The sequence below is a fragment of the Lynx rufus genome, unplaced genomic scaffold (assembly GCF_022079265.1).
Source record: "Lynx rufus isolate CCGP_SWC_20201006 ecotype Redwood Valley unplaced genomic scaffold, mLynRuf1.p SCAF_18, whole genome shotgun sequence".
Classification (NCBI taxonomy): domain Eukaryota; kingdom Metazoa; phylum Chordata; class Mammalia; order Carnivora; family Felidae; genus Lynx; species Lynx rufus.
Window position 1 is genome coordinate 39,358,463 of NW_025814832.1, and position 20,654 is coordinate 39,379,116.

General features: G+C 36.6%; 1 protein-coding gene across 1 annotated transcript in view; it reads right to left on the bottom strand.

Annotated features, from left to right (window-relative positions):
- The window catches only part of TANC2 (tetratricopeptide repeat, ankyrin repeat and coiled-coil containing 2), a 371,592-nt gene that overhangs the window by 223,437 nt on the left and 127,501 nt on the right, over positions 1 to 20,654 (bottom strand). Inside the window, exon 4 of the mRNA XM_047081653.1 lies at positions 4,124 to 4,306. Coding sequence (XP_046937609.1) covers positions 4,124 to 4,306 — 183 coding nt within the window. The remainder of the gene's footprint in view (positions 1 to 4,123; positions 4,307 to 20,654) is intronic.

Here is a 20,654-nt window from a genome sequence, read left to right on the forward strand (position 1 = left end):
AGTCACCCAAATCTCCTTTAGAATTATAATAAATGTGGCTAACATTTATTGACTACTTCTTCTTTGTCAGGTACTGTCTCATGAGCTTTACGTGTACTAACTTATCCAATTCTTTTAATAGTCCTATGAGGCAGATACAATTAGTATTCCTATTTTAGAAATAAGTACAGAGACTGAAGTACAGAGACTTTTAGCAAACTTGCACAAGGTTACAGTTAAGAAATGGCAGCCAGCACCCATTTTGTTATACTGCCTCATGAAATTTTAGATTTTACATGTGATAAAAAAAATACAAACATTACAGAAAGGTACGCAACAAAATTTATGTCATCCCTCTACCACTTTTGGGTTACAGTCAATGTATCTCCACACCACCATAAAATGTATGCATGTGTGTATGTTTGTGTGTATGCATGTATGTGTATGTGTCACACAAATGGATTACTATTAATGATAAATAGTAACATTTTAGTTTTTTTACTATATACATGTACACATATGTACATACATACATGTTTCAAACTTGTTCAAGTTTATTTGTCAAATAAACACTCCGCAATAAAACTGCTGTGTCAAGGATTATGTGCGTTACAATTCTGATACATACTATCAAACTGCCCTACAAAAAGGTTGCAGTGATTTGTTACCCTACCAATAATGTGAATACTCAAAATTTAACTTTTACTAGACTTACAGTGTACATAATAGGCAAACAGTATGAATTAGGTAAGTGTTGAATGAATGAACTATTTACTGGCACTCCTAATTATCTACATTTTAAGAAGTATGCTTGAGGGGCGTTAGGATATTATGAACACAAACGTCTTGGAAAGCGCCCTGGGTAAGAATCTGGAGAACTGGAGCACTTCCATCGGCACAGTTACGGGGACCAACACTGTCTCTGCACACTCCCCTCCATGCCTCCTCAGTGCACAGCCATATACAACTAAGTCAAATGAACCTTGAGGCTTTCCCAACCTTAGGTTATCTTCTGTTGCTTGGAATAAAAAAAGTCTTAATTGATATACCAAATGGGTTCTAATGGACACCTGAGTGAAGGACTAAGCTAAATACATTAGGAGTACAAAGGTTCTATGATAAAAATGATAGGAAAAGGTTAGTTATTCCTTCATTATATCTTACAAGATAAAACAAAGATTCTTTTCACCACTGTATTAACTTATTAGAAGTGAAAGATCTATTTAAAGATCAGGAAAACACACACAAGGTTAGTGAACATGGCATACTCTAGTCCCACATACACCACTCTTTACACATTTGCCAACAATATCTGATTAAAAGGTAAATCAGATCACATTACTTCTCATTCCAGCTCTTCTTAAAATCCTACAGAGTTGGTTCCCTTACCATGTCCTAAAGACTCTGGTTTCTGCCTACCTCTTCAACTATCTTCTACCACTGTCCCCTCTGACTTATTCTGAAACCATTCTTGCCTTCTTCCCATTCTTTGAACACACCAATGCTGCTTTCTGCTTTAGGACTTTTGTTCTGGCTGTCCCCTCTGCCCAGAAGGCTCTGACCCCAGACCTTCCCATGAGCAGCTTCGTTTTGTTATCCACACCTCTCTTCAAATAGCTCTTCTTCTGACTCTCCTTGACCACTCCACAGAAAGAAACCCTACCCCCACTCCAGTCTCCCTCTATCCCATTTTATGACCCTCTTATTACTTGTCACTATCTATAATTTTTCACCACTGTATCGAGTAGTGCTTGGCATTTCTCACCACTGTATCGAGTAGTGCTTGGCATTTTATGAGTCCTAAACAAATATTTGCTGAACAATTAGGTGAAAAGCACAGAAAAATAATATGCAAACTACTTTGACTATAGCAAAGACAGGGTAATAAATATTGGAAAATCAAAAAGAAAACAGAATAAGATGACTATTCTGGCCCCACTTACTCAGTTGGGTTGGTAATATGAATACAAGGAATATAATGGATAAATCATTAAGTGGATTGAATTAATGCATTTTGTTAAAAACCATTCTCTGGAGGCCATTTACTTATGGTCAGCAAGTCGTTCTCTATTCAACTTTCTTTTTAGTTACTCATAACAAAATATAATTAGGAAAGGAATGATAACTCATAAATAATCTACTAACCAAGGTTTTAAATTTAAATTGCAAAGTAATTTCATTCCAGGTTAAACCAGAAACTTATCATCTGCTTTACTTGGTAGAAAATTGGCCACAGAAAAATTTTCATGGCACCCTCTTTCAGGAGACAGATTTCTTTCATTCAGAAGTTTTATTTATTTATTTATTTTTTCAACGTTTATTTATTTTTGGGACAGAGAGAGACAGAGCATGAACGGGGGAGGGGCAGAGAGAGAGGGAGACACAGAATCGGAATCAGGCTCCAGGCTCTGAGCCATCAGCCCAGAGCCTGACGCGGGGCTCGAACTCACAGACCGCAAGATCGTGACCTGGCTGAAGTCGGACACTTAACCGACTGCGCCACCCAGGCGCCCCTGATTCAGAAGTTTTAAAATGCATCCTCAATCTTTAAATTCTTAGGCCTTTGACAAACTCTTCAGAAAAATAAAACTATTTGAGAGTATTCAAAATACTTCAAACATTAAAAAATTAAAACTGAATAGGTCATACGTGTAATTAACCAAGTATGATTCTTGTCACTGCTTCCCTGTCTCACCTCTGATATCAGGCATGTAATTGACTTTGTTATTAAATGTATTTATCTTTTAATAAAGTTTGCTTATTTAAGTTGAAGTTTAAATTGGGACAGGAAAATGGGATAGGAAAGTGTTATCTCCGAAGCATCAGGCAATTCAGTTCACTTCTGTTAGGAAACGGAATGTCTTTTGCTATCTCTTGTCATGTGTAGTAAATGAAGCACATCACTTGATAGCCATCTCATATATGGTTATTTGTATTTTCAGTTATCAGTAACACCTTAAACTGCAAGAAAAAGGGGCAATTTCTAAGCAAAGAAATTTTATTAAGGCCCATGCACCTAAAATCTATCCTATTTTTACATATCAGAAGGGAATAAGTATTTCAGTAAAATGTTACTAAACTATTTTACAGATTGTTATCTAATCAAAGTAGACTTTGATTCAGTTATTTGAAGAAGCCTAAAAAAACAGTAAACAATATAAAAGGCATGACTTATGCTTTGTGGAACTAAAGAATAAAAAATACTATTATTTTCATGAAAATTATAAACATTATAAAATTTTCATTCAAAATAGATGTAAGAGTCCCAAGATTCCATTTTCCCCTCTTTGTTCCTATTTTCTTTTGAATTGTCATATGATAATCAAACCTCCCCACTGTCTAACTTAATGCCAGACACGTAATAAGTAGTTAATGTATCTATTGGGAATGACTTAATTTCTTGCCTCTAATCACTCATAACCCATCAACTTACTAACACAAGATATATACTGATAATGTTAAACTTAAGAAAATGACCCAGGCTTGCATATTTTCACATGTAAGTATCGTCCAACAGAGTAAAATTTCTTCTCTGAAAAAGCTTAAAAGGACAAAACTTCATTTAATAAGGACACAGTTTCACACCTAATAGCTTGATCTGAATGGGTAATATGTATTTTGAGACCATATTTAAGTCAATGCAATCCACAAGTTATGAATCATGGTAAATATCCTAAGAAGTTGCAGGAATGTACAATGGAGAGGAAAATATCTAAATCAAACTTTTAGAAATAGACGTGAAATATACAGATTAGGATTTCAAACAAAAACCATGACTGAGGTACCTTTGCTGAACTATGAAGCTCTTATTATCCTAAAATTACAATATCCCCATCTGTTAATCTGACATGAACAAGCTGATAAATGAAATCAGAACAACAGTGTATTCTGGCAAAACTAGAAGTTTCCTGAAAGCCTAGAAAAATATGTCCACAACAGATGGATCACTTAGAAAATAAATACATCAATCTGTCAAACTGAGTACTATTCTAATTCCCTAAATTAAAATCAGTAGGAGTTCCAATTTCCAAGAGTCTGTGACATTAGGAAGGCCAAAAAGGAAAAACCTAAAGATGCACATAAACATATCTGATATGACCTAAAGTGTCCTGTTAAACATACTAAATTTAGGTAAAGTCCTTACCAGTTAACTTCTTCACAGGTTGGAGCCGAACACTGATAGACTGATGTGTGAGTAAGGGGGAGGATGGAAGAGAGCGAGACATGCCCTCCATAATCCGAATGTGCTGCATACCTTCACTCACTGGAAGTGGTGGGACGGCGTAGTCTGGCTCAAAAGCACAGTCGCTTTCTGTGGAGATGCCACCTGTTGAGATAGAAAAGGATGAAACAAAGGAGCTGATAAGAAAAGATTCTTCCTTCTCTATTAAGATTTATCTTGGGGCGCCTGGGTGGCGCAGTCGGTTAAGCGTCCGACTTCAGCCAGGTCACGATCTTGCGGTCCGTGAGTTCGAGCCCCGCGTCAGGCTCTGGGCTGATGGCTCAGAGCCTGGAGCCTGTTTCCGATTCTGTGTCTCCCTCTCTCTCTGCCCCTCCCCCGTTCATGCTCTGTCTCTCTCTGTCTCAAAAATAAAATGTTGAAAAAAAAAAAAAAGATTTATCTTTTAAGATGATTCAGAACAGCATATACCCACATTGATTCTCACTGTGAAAAGCAAAATAAGGTATTCTCAACACCTACGTTCACTTGTATGCTTACTGGACACTTAACTCCAGGTGTAGCACTAGGAGATTAAACATGGGAAAAACAGCGTTCCTCTTTGTAAAGGGCTTCACTGTCTCATGAGTGATACAGTCACATCAAAAAATAGTGATGGTACAATTCAGTAAGTGTTACAATTGGAGCACTTTTTTTTTTTCCAGTTAACTTCCTGATAAGACACATGAAAGAAAATATTCACCTGATGATATTCGCCTTGATGATCCAATATGTGCAATAGCTAGTAGGAACACTGTAATTCTATTTCTTACCCCCTTCTCCAAAAAAGTATGCGAAAATACAAGTGGGTAAGGCTGACATTGTTTTATGGTGATTTTTGAATCTGCCTTAGTATTTTAAAAAGATTAAGTTATTGGCTGTTCATTTCCACTTACATACTGTTGACTTCTGGTAATGGCAAATTACATACTTCAGACCAATGTTTCCTTAAGAAAAATCAGAACTATACATATGCTTTAAAATCTTCCTGAAGGCACTGAAGAGTTAATAGTATGATGAAGGATTACAAAAATAAGACTGAAGCCTGGCATTAGGGGCTACTTTTTACTTAGTGACATCTGAGAGACTAAGAAGCTACTGACAGGTTTAAAGAGCTGGAAGGACAAATATTGGAATGCAGGGGAAACCAAGATGCAGAGGGGAAGCTGGTAAAGCTCCAACACTTTTGTTTGGAAGCCCAAAGGGCTATGCTCTAAGAGTAAGTAAGAACCAAAGCTAGATTGGCCTTTTACAGGAAAAAAAGCTCAGCTCCAAATGTCTACCACAAAATTAAATTAAGACAATCTTGGATTGCTAATGCCTGCCAAAAACTAACAGAAATCTTCTTAGAGGGAGAAAACATCGTCATAGGTCTCAAATTACTCCCACAGTTTTTCATATACAGTATCTGGCCCTTAATTAACAATAACAAAGCGATAAAACAATATGAAAAAAGTAAATAAGAAAGACCATTCAAAAGAAATAGTCTCACAATATGGGGCAATAGGGCACAGAATTTAAAGTAGTACACTTAACATCAAAAAGATTAAAATAGTTTGAAATAAATGTAACCAAGAAAGTGAAGGATCAGCACAATGAAAACTAAGACATTGATGGAAGAAACTGAAGAAGAGTAAGTGGAAAGTTATCCCAAGTTCATGGACTGAAAGAATTAATATTAGTAAAATGTCCATATGACCCAAAGCCATCCATAGGTTCAATACAATCCCTATCAAGATCCCAATAGCATTTTTTTATAGAAGTAGAAAAGAGCAATTCTAAAATTTATATGAAACCACTAAGGACCCTAAATTAGCATAGCACTTCTGAGAAAGAACAACAAAGTGAGAAGCATCACACTTCCTGATTTCATAGTATATTACAAGGTGATAGTAATCAAAACAATTTGATGCTAGCATAAAAACAGACACACAGACCAAGAGAACAGAATAGAAAGCCTAGAAATAAACCCTTGCATATATGGTCAACTAATCTTTGACAAGTGCACCAAGAATATGTAACGGGGAAATGATGGTCTCTTCAATGAATAGGGCCAGGAAAACTGAATAGTCACATGCAAAAGAATGAAATTGGATCCTTATCTTACACTGCATACAAAAATCAACTGAAAAAATGGGTTAAAGATCGAAACATAAGACAATGATACCATAAAATTCCTAGAAGAAAACATAGGAGAACAACTCCTTGAAATTGATCTTGGTGATGATTTTTTTGGATTTCATACCAAATACACAGGCAACAAAAGCAAAAATAAACAGGTGAGACTACATCAAACTACAAAGTTTCTACAGAGCAAATGAAACCATCAACAAACATGAAAAATCAATCCGTATGGAATTGAAGAAAATACCTGCAAACCACACATACTTAGGGGTTAATAGCCAAAGTATGTAAGAAACTCATACTCAATAGCAAAAAACCAAACAACCTAGTTATACAATGGGCAAAACACATAAATAAACATTTTCCAAAGTAATAACCAACAGGTATATGAAAAGGTGTTCAACGTCACTAAATATCAAAACCGCTATGAGATATCACCTTACACCTGTCAGGACAGCTATTATCAAAAAGTCAAAAGAAAACAAGTAGTGGTAATGATAGGGAGAAAAGACATCTCTTGTACACTGTTGGTGGCAATGTAAAACTGGCACAACCATTATGTAAAACATAACTACCATATGATCTAGCAATCCTATTTCTAAGTATATATCAAAAGGTAATAAAACTATCATCCCAAAGAGATACTTGCACTCCTGTGCTCATTGCAGCATTATTCACAGTAGCCATGATTTGGAAAAACCTCAATGTCTGTCAACAGATGGATGAAGAAAATGTGATTTTATACACACACACGCACACACAGGCATGCACGCATGCACATGCATGAATGTTATTCATCCTTAAAAGAGAGGGAAATCCTGCTGCTTATAACAACATGAATGAATCTGGAAAACATTATGCTAAGTCAACTAAGCCAGACACAGAAAGACAAATACTGCATAATTTCACTTGTGAGCAGAATCTGAAAACTAAAATCAAACTCATAGTAAAGAGAGTAGAATGGTGGTTACCTAGGCTAAGGGGATGGGGAAAAAAGAGAGATATCAGTCAAGGGTACAAATTTTCAGTTATTAGATAAGTTCTGGAGATCTAATGTACACCATGATGACCATAGCTAATAATAATACACTGTATAGTTGAAATTTCCTAAGTAAGTAGATCTCAAGTGTTCTCACATACATACAAGAAGAGTAATTGTGTGAGGTGATGGATACTATCATGATAGCGGTAATGACTTCACAATGTATACATTTATTAAAATACCATATTATATACCTTAAATATATACAATTTGTACTTTGTATTTGTACAAGTACAAACCTGGGGGGAAAGAGTGGAAAATTAAAAAAACAAGCATGGTCTTACATGAAATGATGATAATGTGGCCTACACTGAGAAGTAAAATTAAATCAAGTGTTTCAAGATTCCCAAATGTGTTATAGTTGTAATTTCATTATATGCAATTCCAACTATTTAAAAAAACTACTGTAGTACATCATGCATTATAATAACCAGTCTCTTGTTAATGGTCACTTATGTAGCTCTTTATACAGTATTTCTATAGATGATGCATATAGAATTACTGGGTCAAAGTGCTGAGAGTTTCTACTGAGAAATACTGACCAAATGCTGTATTAAAAGTCTGTGTCATGCTGCATGTATAAAAGGAGAGAGTAGTATGCTTAAGATTTGGACAAAACAAAAGTTTTGAATTTCAGCTAAGAATGAAAATTATGAAAATAAAAAGATGGACTGAAAAACAAATTAGATAGAGATGAAGAGATAATTAGTAAACTGGAAGGTAAAATGCTTGTGCATCAAAAGACACTGTAACAAGTGAGTGAAAAGGCAACACCTGGAATGGCAGAAAATATGTGCAAATCATGTATCTGAAAAGGGTCCAGAATCCAGACTAAATAAAGAACTACAAGAATAACAAAATGACAATGCAACTTAAAAATAGGCAAAGAAGAGGCGCCTGGGTGGCTCAGTCAGTTAAGCATTTGACTCTGTTTTGGTTCAGGTCATGATCTCAGGGTCATGGGATCGAGCCCCATATTGACTCTGCACTGGGCGTGGAGCCTATTTAGGATTCTCTCTCTCTCCTTGGTCTCTGTCCCTCCTGCCCCATCCCCCCACCCCCGCCAAAAAAAAAAAAAAGCCTTTAAAAATAGGCAAAAGACTTGAATAGACATTTCTCCAAAGAGAATATACAAATGGACAATAAGCACATGAAAAGTAAGTCAGCATCATTAATCAATACAGAAATGTAAATCAGGAGCACCTGGGTGGCTCAGTCAATTAAGCAGTTAAGCGTCTGACTTAGCTCAGGTCATGATCTTTCAGTTTGTGGGTTCAAGCCCCACATCGGGCTCTGGGCTGACAGCTCGGAGCCTGGAGCCTGCTTGGATTCTGTGTCTCCCTGTCTCTCTGCTCCTCCTCTGTTCATGTTCTGACTCTCTCTCTCTCTCTTAAAAATAAACATTTAAAAAAATTAAAAAAAAAGAAATGTAAATCAAAGCCATAATGATGTATCACTTTACACCCAGTAGAGTAGCTATTAAACACAAAAACAAGAACTAGACAACAAAAAAGTGTTGGTGAGGATGTAGAGAAATTAGTTAGAATTTTAATACATTGATGGTGGGAATATAAGATGGTACAGCTGCTGGGTAAAAGAGTTTGGCTGTTCCTTAAAAAGTTAAAGAGTAACACAGTCATCTCACTTCTGTATGTATACCCTAAAAGCAGTAAAAACAAGTTTTCAAGCAAAAAGATAAACATGAATGTTTATAGCAGCATTATTCACAAAAGCCAAAAAGTGGAAACAACTAAAATGTCATTAACTGGTGAATGGATAAACAAAATGTGGTATATTTATATAATCAAATATTATTTAGCAACAAAAAGAAGCCTGGCCTGATTCATGCTACAATACTGATAAAGCTTGAAAACATTACATTTTAGTGAAAAAGAAAACAGACACAAAAGGTCACATGCTGTAAGATTCCATTTATACGAAATGTTCGGAACAAGCAAATCCAGAGGAAAAAAAGTAGGCTATGTATGGTTGCCAGGGACTATAAGGAGGAAGGAATGGAGAGTGACTGCTTAATACATACAGGATTTCTTCTGGGGTGATGAATGTAATAATGGCTGTACGACACTGTAAAATGTATTAAAATCCAGGGAATTGTACATTTTTAAATGGTGAGTTTTACCTCAATAAAATAATTTTATGTATATATTTACCACTTATTCACATATTTTTTTAAATTTTTTTTTTCAACGTTTTTTATTCATTTTTGGGACAGAGAGAGACAGAGCATGAACGGGGGAGGGGCAGAGAGAGAGGGAGACACAGAATCGGAAACAGGCTCCAGGCTCCGAGCCATCAGCCCAGAGCCCGACGCGGGGCCCGAACTCACGGACCGCGAGATCGTGACCTGGCTGAAGTCGGACGCTTAACCGACTGCGCCATCCAGGCGCCCCCACATATTTATTCAAACCAGAAGCCATTGTTAATTTCTTCCTAACACACCCTTCACAACAAATGCATTAGAAGTTCTGCAGATTATCAACATCAGATTTTAAATCAGCTATGATCTTTCCACTTCTCCTACTATTACTATAGTCCAGATTACTATTATTTTCCCCAAAACTTATATTGGTAGGAATATAGGGTCTATTCCTTATCCTTGGAGCTTAGAAAATTTTACCAAGATTTAACTTTTTTATTCTCATTACTCTCTGGGTCTTTTCTTTTACTATGTTGACTAATTCTTCTCTTCCAACCATTTTTTTCTCTCTCTGAAACTGTGGTCTGATGGATACTGTACCCCCTAAACATATTTTTCAAGTCTTTTTCTTTCATAGATTTTTAATCTTTGGGCGTTCATGAGTAGGCTTGAGAATCGTTTATATGGAATTACAGTATTTTTTAGGTTTACAAAGAGTCATGCCATTAATGTAATTCCCTAATTGAGGAATCCTTTTGTTGAGAAAAATCATCATTAGATATTTTTGAAAGCAATATATCCAGAAGAATGTATTTGATTTAATGAAGCATCCCTCTTCACTTGAAATGTTCCAATATTAAAACTTGGCTGATAATTTTAGAATCTAATAATACTCCTTAAGGAATAATACTTCAATTAGTCCGGTCTGGATGCCCTAGTTTACTTTTCTGCTTAAAAATATTTTCCTCCATCTTCTCTGTCCTATAAATTGTGCTTGAACACATTGTAGCTATAGAGAAAAAACTAAAAATATGTTTCAAGTAAAGAAAAGTACTGGTAAGCATACACAGAATTTGACTGTATTAGTCAGTTTTTCTTGGGTAACTAGCAACCTTAAAATCTCAATAGTCTACAACATTTACTTTTCTCATGAATCTGCAGATTCAATGGGGGTCAGCTGATTTAGCTTGGGCTATCAGGTTCAGAACTACTCTGATGGGTCTTCAATACTGGGCCTACTCATTGAAGAGGCAGTGAATATGTGAGGCTGCTCATCTCATGATAAATTACAAGAGTGTAGGAGGCCAAGTCAAACCAAAGGAGCATATTTAAGATCCCTATTCACTGACATTCCACTCAGCCCTAGTTCAATGGGAACTGAAAAGTTGCATAGCAAAAGGAATGAATTTTTTTTTTTAATGTTTATTTATTTTTGAGACAGAGAGAGACAGAGCATGAACAGGTGAGGAGCAGAGACAGAGGGAGACACAGAATTGGAAGCAGGCTCCAGGCTCTGAGCTGTCAGCACAGAGCCCAACACGGGGCTCGAACTCACGGACCGTGAGATCATGACCTGAGCTGAAGTCGGACGCTTAACCGACCAAGCCACCCAGGCACCCCAAAAGGAATGAATTTTATAACGGGTAGGAAGTGAAATTGGGAATCCTGTTTACTAATGACATTTACTGGTAGTATTCCAAATACTCATCTTCATTTTCTACCTTTCTTTTTCCTACCACTTTTCCTGCTTCAATCAACCAAATAAAGTTACTGAAATAATGTGATAGAACTGTGGCAGAATAAAATAAACTGCTAATTTGACAGAAAAAATTCAGTTATGCTAGACACCTGGTGATTAAATATTCAAAAGCTGAACTAAAAAAGCACTAGAATATCAAGTATATGGATACTAAGGAAATGTTAGAAGTAATTATAACTTAATAAAAATTTCAATCATCACTAAGTCTTATATTTAATACAGATGATTATTAGATATTAAAGTTCAAGTTAATAAATTCTTTAGCCTAGGCCAATACTTATTCTAGAGAACAGCCTTCTAATTTTTCAAGTTACATGAATAACCACAAATAAAACATACATATCAAAAACCTCCAGCATGATACTTTGTTGAACTATACACACGATTTGTGAATTTTTCAGTTTACATATTATATTTCAATAAAAGTTTATTTTTAGGGGCACTTGGGTGGCTCAGTCGATTAAGTGTCTGACTCTTCATTTTGGCTCAGGTTGATCTCATGGTTTGTGAGATCAAGCTCCGCGTCAGGCTCTGCGCTAACAGCACAGAGCCTGCTTGGGATTCTCTCTCTCCCTCTCTCTCTGCCCCTCCCATTCTCATTCTCTCTCAAACTAAATAAATAAACTTAAAAAAAAGAAGTTTAAAGGTTTGTTTTTAAAAAGTACACAGAAAAACAAAACAAAACATAGCATGGTAATAAACTAGCCCTTAAGGTCAAAGGGCTTGTACGTATTTCAAGAACATAGGTGTTTGCCTAAATTACTCCAAACATCCTTTTAACTCAAGGCTTTTATCATTCTGTAACTTGGCAATATTTTCACAACAGATCCATATTATTAGGCAGGAAATAGGCATAAAGAAGTATAATAACTAGTACAGGATCATGTAGTCAGACACCAAAAGCTTCTAGAATAAAACAAGTGGGTTTAGGCAAACTCAAAGATTAAAGAGTCAATATATACAAAAATCAAGTGTCTTTGTACATACTAGCAACAAGAACTTGGAAAATAAACATTTTAAAAACCATACCACCCAAATAGCACCATTAGAAACATGAAATTAGGGGTGCCTGGGTGGCTCAGTCAGTTGAGCATCTGACTTTGGCTCAGGTCATGATCTTGCTGTTCCTGAGTTCAAGCTGCACATTGGGCACTGTGCTGACAGCTCAGAGCCTGAAGTCTGTTTCAGATTCTGTGTCTCCCTCTCTCTGCCCCTCCCCCACCCGTACTCTCTCTCTCTCTCTCTCAAAAATAAATAAACATTATAAAAAATTTTAATAATTAAAAAAGAGGGGCGCCTGGGTGGCTCAGTTGGTTAAGGGTCCAATTTCAGCTCAGGTCATGATCTCACGGTTTGTGAGTTCGAGCCCCGCATCAGGCTCTGCACTGACAGCTCAGAGCCTCAAGCCTGCTTGCAAATCTGTGTTTCCCTCTCCCACTTGCACTCTGTCTCTGTCTCTGTCTCAAAAATAAATAAACATTCAAAAAAAAAACCCATGAAGTTAATCAGGAATAAATCTAACAAAATAATATGATATTTGCATGCTAAAAACTATAAAACACTGATGAAAAAATCAAAGATCTAAATGGAGAGATATAATGTGTTCATGGATCTGAAGGTTCCCATCATTATGTCAATTCTCCTCAAAGTGAGAAAGAATGAAATATGGCCTTTTGTAGCAATGTGGATGGAACTGGAGAGTGTTATGCTAAGTGAAATAAGTCATACAGAGAAAGACAGATACTATGTTTTCACTCTTACCTGGATCCTGAGAAACTTAACAGAAGACCATGGGGAGGGGAAGGGAAAAAAAAAGTTAGAGAGGGAGGGAGCCAAACCATAAGAGACTCTTAAAAACTGAGAATAAACTGAGGGTTGATGGGGGGTGGAAGGGAGGGGAAAGTGGGTGATGGGCATTGAGGAGGGCACCTGTTGGGATGAGCACTGGGTGTTGTATGGAAACCAATTTGACAATAAATTGCATATTAAAAAAATAATAAAAAAATAAAACAATTTCAATGAAAATCCATCAAGTAGTAATTTAGTAGAAATCAACAAGCTGATTTTATTTATTTTTAACTTTATTTATCTGTTTAAAGATTTTATTTTTAAGTAATGTCTACACCCAACAGGATCCTCAAGTTCACAACCCCAAGATCAATGGTCACCTGCTCTACTAGCCTGAGCTAGCCAGGTACCCCTGATTTTAAACTTTATATGTAAAAATTAAAAAATAAAAAAGACAGACAAAACAATTTTGAGTAGAGAAAAGCAAACTCTGAAGTCTCGCAGTCCCTAATTTCAAGACTAACTGTAAAGTGACAGTAATCCAGTGAGTATGTGGTACTGGCCAAAGAATGTACACAAAATCAACAGTACAGACTACAGAGTCCCAAAAAAGACTCACACAGATATAGTCAAGTAATTTTTTTACTGTTTATTTATTTATCTTGAAAGAGAGAATCCTAAGTAGGCTCTGCACTATCACTGCAGAACCCAATGCCACCCTCAGTCTTACGACAATGAGATCATGACCTGAGCCAAAATCAAGACTCAGATGCTTAACCAACTGAGCCACTCAGGCACTCCTATTAAATTTTTGACAAAGGTATACAGGCAATCCAGTATTTAAAGGATAATCTTTTCAACAAATAGTTTTAGAACAAGTGGACATTCATATGCAAAAACAAATCTTGACCTAAACCTTCACCACATACAAAAATCAAGTTGAAATGAATCATAGACCTTAATGTAAAACCCAAAACTATAAAACTTTTAGAATAAAACCTGGTGAACTTGTGTCAGGCAAAGATTTATTACAATGGACCCAAAAAAGATGAACTATAAAAAGTGGTAAGTTGGAACTCATAAATGTTTAAAATATCTACTCTTCAAAAGGCACTTAGAAAATTAAAAACCCAGTACCAACTGAGAGAATACATTTGCAAAACCCATATATGATGAAGGACTGGTTTTAGAATATAGGTAGAAGTCTTTTAACTCAATAACAAGAAACAACTCCAATTCAAAAAAAATTGGCAAAAGATCTAAACAGACACTTCATTAAGACATATAGATGTCTGACACACACATGAAAAGATGCTCAATGTCACTGATCACCAGGGAAATGCAAATCAGGGGATGTCACTACACACCTCGTGAAATGGCTAAAATTAAAAAACAAAATGCTGACAAACCAAGTGCTGGGAAGAACGAACTCAAAATCTTATATACCATTAGTGAGAATACAAAATGGTATACAACACTAGGTTGTTGGTAGTTTAAATATAAATTTGGTAGTTTAAATATAAACTTAACATACAACTCAGGAATCCAATACCTAGAAATCTACCCAGAAGAAATGAAGACACATTGACCCCCCACCACCCTCACCACAAACACACAATTAGATTTATTCATAATTTTCAAAAATGGGAAACTATCCAAATGTCCATCAACTGGTGAATAGATCAACAAAATTGTAGGATATACATATAATGGAACGTTACTCAGCAATAAAACAGAATAAACTACTCACATATACAAAAATACAAAAAAAAAAAACCCAAAAAATAGATGAAACTCAAATGCATTAAAGCATAAGAAGCCACAGTCAAAAGGCTACATACTATATGGTTTCATCTATAGAATTAAGTATACTGTAGTAACAGAATACAGATCAAAGAGTTGGCAGGGATTGGGGTGGGGGAAAGGGACTGACCGATTATAAAAGGGTATGTTGAAACTTTTACATAATGATGGAAATGATCTATATTTGATCTTAGTGATAGTTACATGACCATATATGTTTGCAAAATTTCTTGGTACTATATATTTAAGAGGCATAAATTTTACCATATATAAATTAAACTTCAATAAGCTGACTTTAAAAAACCCTACAATACTTTGTGATAATATATTGACTGTATAGTTATGATTTGTAAACTTTTCTGATTGCATATTTTATTTCACTAAGGACTATCTTAAAAACATTTTTTTTAATGTTTGTTTATTTTTGAGAGAAAGAGAGACAGAGTGCAAGTGGGAGAGGGGCAGAGAGAGAGGGAGACAAAGAATCGGAAGCAGGCTCCAGGCTCCGAGCTGTCAGCACAGTGTCCAATACGGGCCTCAAACTCATGAACTGTGAGATCATGACCTAAGCCAAAGTTGGATGCTCAACCAACTGAGCCACCCAGGTGTGCCACTAAAGACTATTTTTTTAAGTATATAGAAAAAATAAGAGCATAGGTGATAAAGTGGCCCCTACAACAAGTGTAGGCATGTGAAACACGACATAGTTAATGCATAATTTGTCACAGTGCTTTCATATATTTCTAAAGCAAAGGGATTTGGCCTAAATTTTTCCTAATAATTTAAACCTTGGCAAGGTTTAAAGCAAGATTTTTATCACTCTGAGTCTGCAACATTCTCACAAGTTCCTGTATTAATCACAAACAAGGCAGAGGAAGTTTAATAGCTAATACAGGATCACACAGTCAGTCAGTACCAGAAGACAATTAGAACTGAAAATCCTTACCATATTCTTTAAGGCCCCCTACAACCTGGCCCCACCTACTTAATTCTCTGATGCCATCATTTTTCACTTTTCCCCTCAATTCAAAATGCTTCCATCACATCTGCCTTTCTTCCAGTTCCTTGATCTGGCCAAATTTATTCTCAACTTCAGGCTTTTGTCTTCTTCTGCCTAAAATGCTTAGTCCAGGTACCCCTGCAAAGCTGGCTTTCCTCTGTTTTAAAAGGTTCTGGCTCAAATGTTCCCTCCTCAGAGAGGCCTACCAGGACTAACCTAAAGTTACCATTCACTCTTTTCCCCACTTCTCATTCTCTGTCACCCAATCCTATTTTATTTTCTTGATGGCACTTATCACAACCTGAAATTACCTGGTTCTTTTATTTGTCTCGCTTCTCTACAATGAAAGCTCATAACAGTAGAAATGTTCTCTGGTTTATTTATTGCTCCTGCCCCTTGGCATAATTGAGACTTGGATACTGGGGTAGCCCTTGGTTGGGCAGAGGTGGCAGAGCTGACTCAGGCTCCCAATCTTCTTTGGGGGTGTGGCTCTGGACTTTCCATCTGCCTGGAATGCTCTGCCCTATGGTCTTTTTTCAGTGTTTTCTTACCATCCTGATCTTAGTACAGAAAGAACATCTCTCCTTACAGAGGCTTTAATGCACTGGCTAGGATCTCTAGGCACAGTTGAAGAAAAGAAGTGATAGGAGATATCAGAGAGGGAACGCTTTCAGCTTTTCACTACACTGTCTGCATAAATGAGATGCAAATAAAAGGGAATCTTAATGAGATAAACTGTATGAATGTAATCTACGTGGAAAAGACTTCAGAAGGAGCACTAATCTTATTTTGCAGGAGAAATCATAAAGGAGAAACAAATCACAAATGTAAGAATTCTAAGAAAGCCTTCAGTAACCATTATACTCTTCAGAGACATGGGGGAATTAAAATGAAGAGAAACCCTTCAAATAATTTCAGAGCAGGAAAGCGTCCAGTGTGTAGTCATCCCCCAAATATACATGAGATTTTACTGGAGACAAACTTTATTAATGTAAACAGTGTGGAAAATTCTTCAGAAACATCTCTAGACTTGTGATGCACAAGAGAATACACATTGGGCAGAAACTCCATGAACATAAAGACTATGAGAAAGCCTTCAACAGGATCACTCATTTTACTTCTTACCAAAGCATCCACGCTGGGAAGAAACTCTATAAGCACAAACGACTGAGAAAAAGCTTTCAGTAGAAACAGTAAGCTCACAATGCCTATGTGAACACACCCAGGGAAGAAACACAATGACTGTGATGAATTCAGGAAAGCTTTCTACAGAAACTTTAAACTTACCCAACACATATAAATACATCCTGGGAAGAAAGTCAACGAATGCAATGACTGTGAAAATGTTTTCAGGAGTCACTCATCCCATGGGAAAAATGTGAACACACTTACAGAAGAGAAGGCTTATATATATAATGAATGTGGGAAAGGCTTCAATGATCCCTCTTGCCTTTAAAGACATAATTCATACTGGAAAGAAATCCATGAATATATACCATGTAGGAAAGCCTTCAGCCCAAAATTTTCTCTTGTTCTACATAAGAGAATACAAGGAAATAAATCATATGAGTGTTTTACAAGTATCAGTATGATTACATATTTGAAAAACATGATTAGGTTCCAGTTCCAGGAAAGATGGAATAAGCATATTCCACCTTTACTCTCCCATTGAATGCCAAGTTTAAACCCTTGAAAGAATGCAGAGAGCTCATTTCCAGCTTCCTAACAGGGTGGGGGAAAAACAACAACTGAGAAGCACTGGTGAAGTTCAGGGTATATGGGCACACAGGCTTATTGACCTAATTCTAGGTCTACAGAGCACCTTCCCCTCCCTGACACCTTACAATTACATTACTATTTACCACAGCTTATTTTATGCAGTATGTCATGCCTACTTTTCAGCAGAAACTTATAAGGCACACTAAAAGGCAAAAACATACAATCTGAAGAGACAGAACATGCATCAGAACCAGACACAGGTATGGCAGGGATGTTGGAATTATCAGACTATGAATTTTAAAAATGAAATACTTAGATATAACTCTAACAACATATGTACAAGAACTATATAAGGGAAACTACAAGACTCTGATGAAAGTAATCAAAGATCTAAATAGATGGAAAGATATTCCATGTTCATGGATAGGATTCCATGTTCATCCATGTTGCCAAAATGTCAGTTTTTCCCAAATTGATCTGACAGAATCAATGTCATCCCAATAAAATCCCAGGAAGTTACTTTGCTGACATTGACAAACTGCAGCTAAAGTTTATTTGGAATGGCAAAAGACCCAAAAAGTCAACTCAATATTTGAAGGAGAAGAACAAAGCCAGGGAACAGACACTGAACTTCAAAATTTCCTATAAAGCTATTAGGAATCAAGGCAGTGTCATAGTGGTGAAAGAACAAATAGATTAATGTAACAAAATGGAGAATCCAGAAACAGACTCACATAACTATAGTCAACTGATCATTGACAAAGGAGTAAAGGCAGCATTGGAGAAAAGATAGTATTTTCAACAAATGGTACTAGGAGGACTGGACATCCACATTCAAAAAAATGAACCTAGACACAGACCTTACACCCTACACAAAAAATGAACTCAAAATAGATTATATACCTAAATATATACCTAAATATAAATGCAAAACTATAAAACTCCTAGAGGATAACACAGGAGAAAATCTAGATGACCCTGGGTATGGCAGTGACTTTTTAGATACAACCCCAAAGGCATGATCCATAAAAGACATAATAAGCTAGACTCGTTAAAATTTAAAACTTTGGCTCTGGTGGGGCACCAGGGTGGCTCAGGCAGTTGAGCACCTGATTCTGCAAAAGACAAATGTAATACAGGACAGTTATCTAAAATATACAAGCTCAAAAACAAGAATATGGAAACCACAGTTAAAAAAAAAAAAAAGATCTGAACAGGCATCTCACTGAAGAATAGATGAAGAATATCTGGCGAAGAAACATGAAAAGATGTTCAACATTATATGTCATTAAAGAATTACTAATTAAACCACCACACACCTATTAAAATGGCCAAATTCCAAAACACTGACAACATCAAATGCTGACATGGATGTGGAGCAACAGGAACTCTCATTCACTGCTGGTGAGAATGCAAAATGGGAGAGCCACTTTGGAAGACAGTGTGGCAGTTTCTTACAAAACTAAACATACACGAATCTTCTGATTCAGCAATTGTGCTCCTTGGTACATACCCAAATGAGTCAAATATATATTCTCACAAAAACCTGTACATGGTTGTTTATAGCAGCTTTATTCATAATTGTCAAAACTTGGAAACAACCAAGACATCCTTCAGTTTATGAATGGATAAACTGTGGTAGATCCAGGCAATAGAATATCTTTCAGTACCAAGAAGAAATGAGCTATCAAGTCATGAGAAGATACTGGGGCACCTTGAATGCACACTACTAAGTGAAAGAAGCTAACTGGAAAAGGGTCCATACTATATGATTCTGACTTTTCCACTCAGGAAAAGGCAAAAGTATAGAAACGCTAAAAAGATTAGTGGTTTCCAGGGATTAGGGGGAGGGAGGGATGAACAGCCGGAGCATAGGGGATTTTTAGGGCAGTGAAACTATAATACTATAATGGTGGACACATGTTATAAAAATGTCAAAACCCACTGAATGTACAACATCAAGAGTAAACCCTACTGTAAACTGTGGACTTTAGGTGATAATGATATATCAAGGTAGGTTCGTCTTTTAGAACAAATGTACCAGTCTGGTGAGGGATGTTGATAATGGACAAGGCTATGTATATGTGGGTCCAAGAGGCATCTGGGAACTATGTACTTTCTACTCAGTTTTGGTGTGAACCTAAAACTACTCTAAAACATAAAATTTAGTTTTAGAGATTTTAAATGCACAAACATAAAAAACAAACATAAAGGTTGCATAGAATAGCTATCTGAGGACTCCGAAAATTAACAGTACCTGGCAGATTGGGAAAGGAGTACCAAGTATGAACTTTCATTGAAGTGGTGATGAGTTTACCATGTTTTTTTCTTCCTCAGGTACTGCCTGACCTGGACACTCAAAACTCAGAAGTGTATATATACCAGGTAAGAAAAAGCTCCAAGAAAATCCCTCCCTTGTTGGTGAGGAGCAGGAAAGAGGGCCTTTATTGGTCTCAGAAACCAGGGAAATCCCTTTTCCCCCTTATCTTCTATCCCAGTGTCCAGGCAATTCTATGTCAGAAGCAGCACAGAGATGGTAGTAGTGAGTGGGCAGGTACCTAAAACCCTGGGAAAATGGAACCCTTTTCTCTGACCCCAAGAATTGTGATCCCAAGAGTATAATTTACCCCAAAGGGTAAATCATCCCTGCTTTCCTGCTCTCCCTCTGTCCTTTTATCACTTGATTTAGATATAAACAGTTACAGCAATCTAACAGCACAATGGAAAAAATTGAGTCTGTTTCTTAGCAAGAGTGCTGGGAAAGGAGGGAGCTGGAAATTGTAAGACTGGGGTGAGAAGGGATATCAAGAAAACAATCCCATCGAGTTGTGTATGAACTTCTGGACTCAGAGCTCTGTGTGCATGGATCTGACCCTAAAAGACATACCATAGGCTTTGAGGACAGAGCAACAAGATGTACCACTACAATGATCCCAGAATGGACACTGGGTCACATACATGGGACCTATCTAAATAGCACTGCAAATACTTAGAAAACCAAACTGACAATGGGGCAGGTAGGAGGGCAGGTAGGAAACTGTGTCCTGAATATTTCCTGGACAT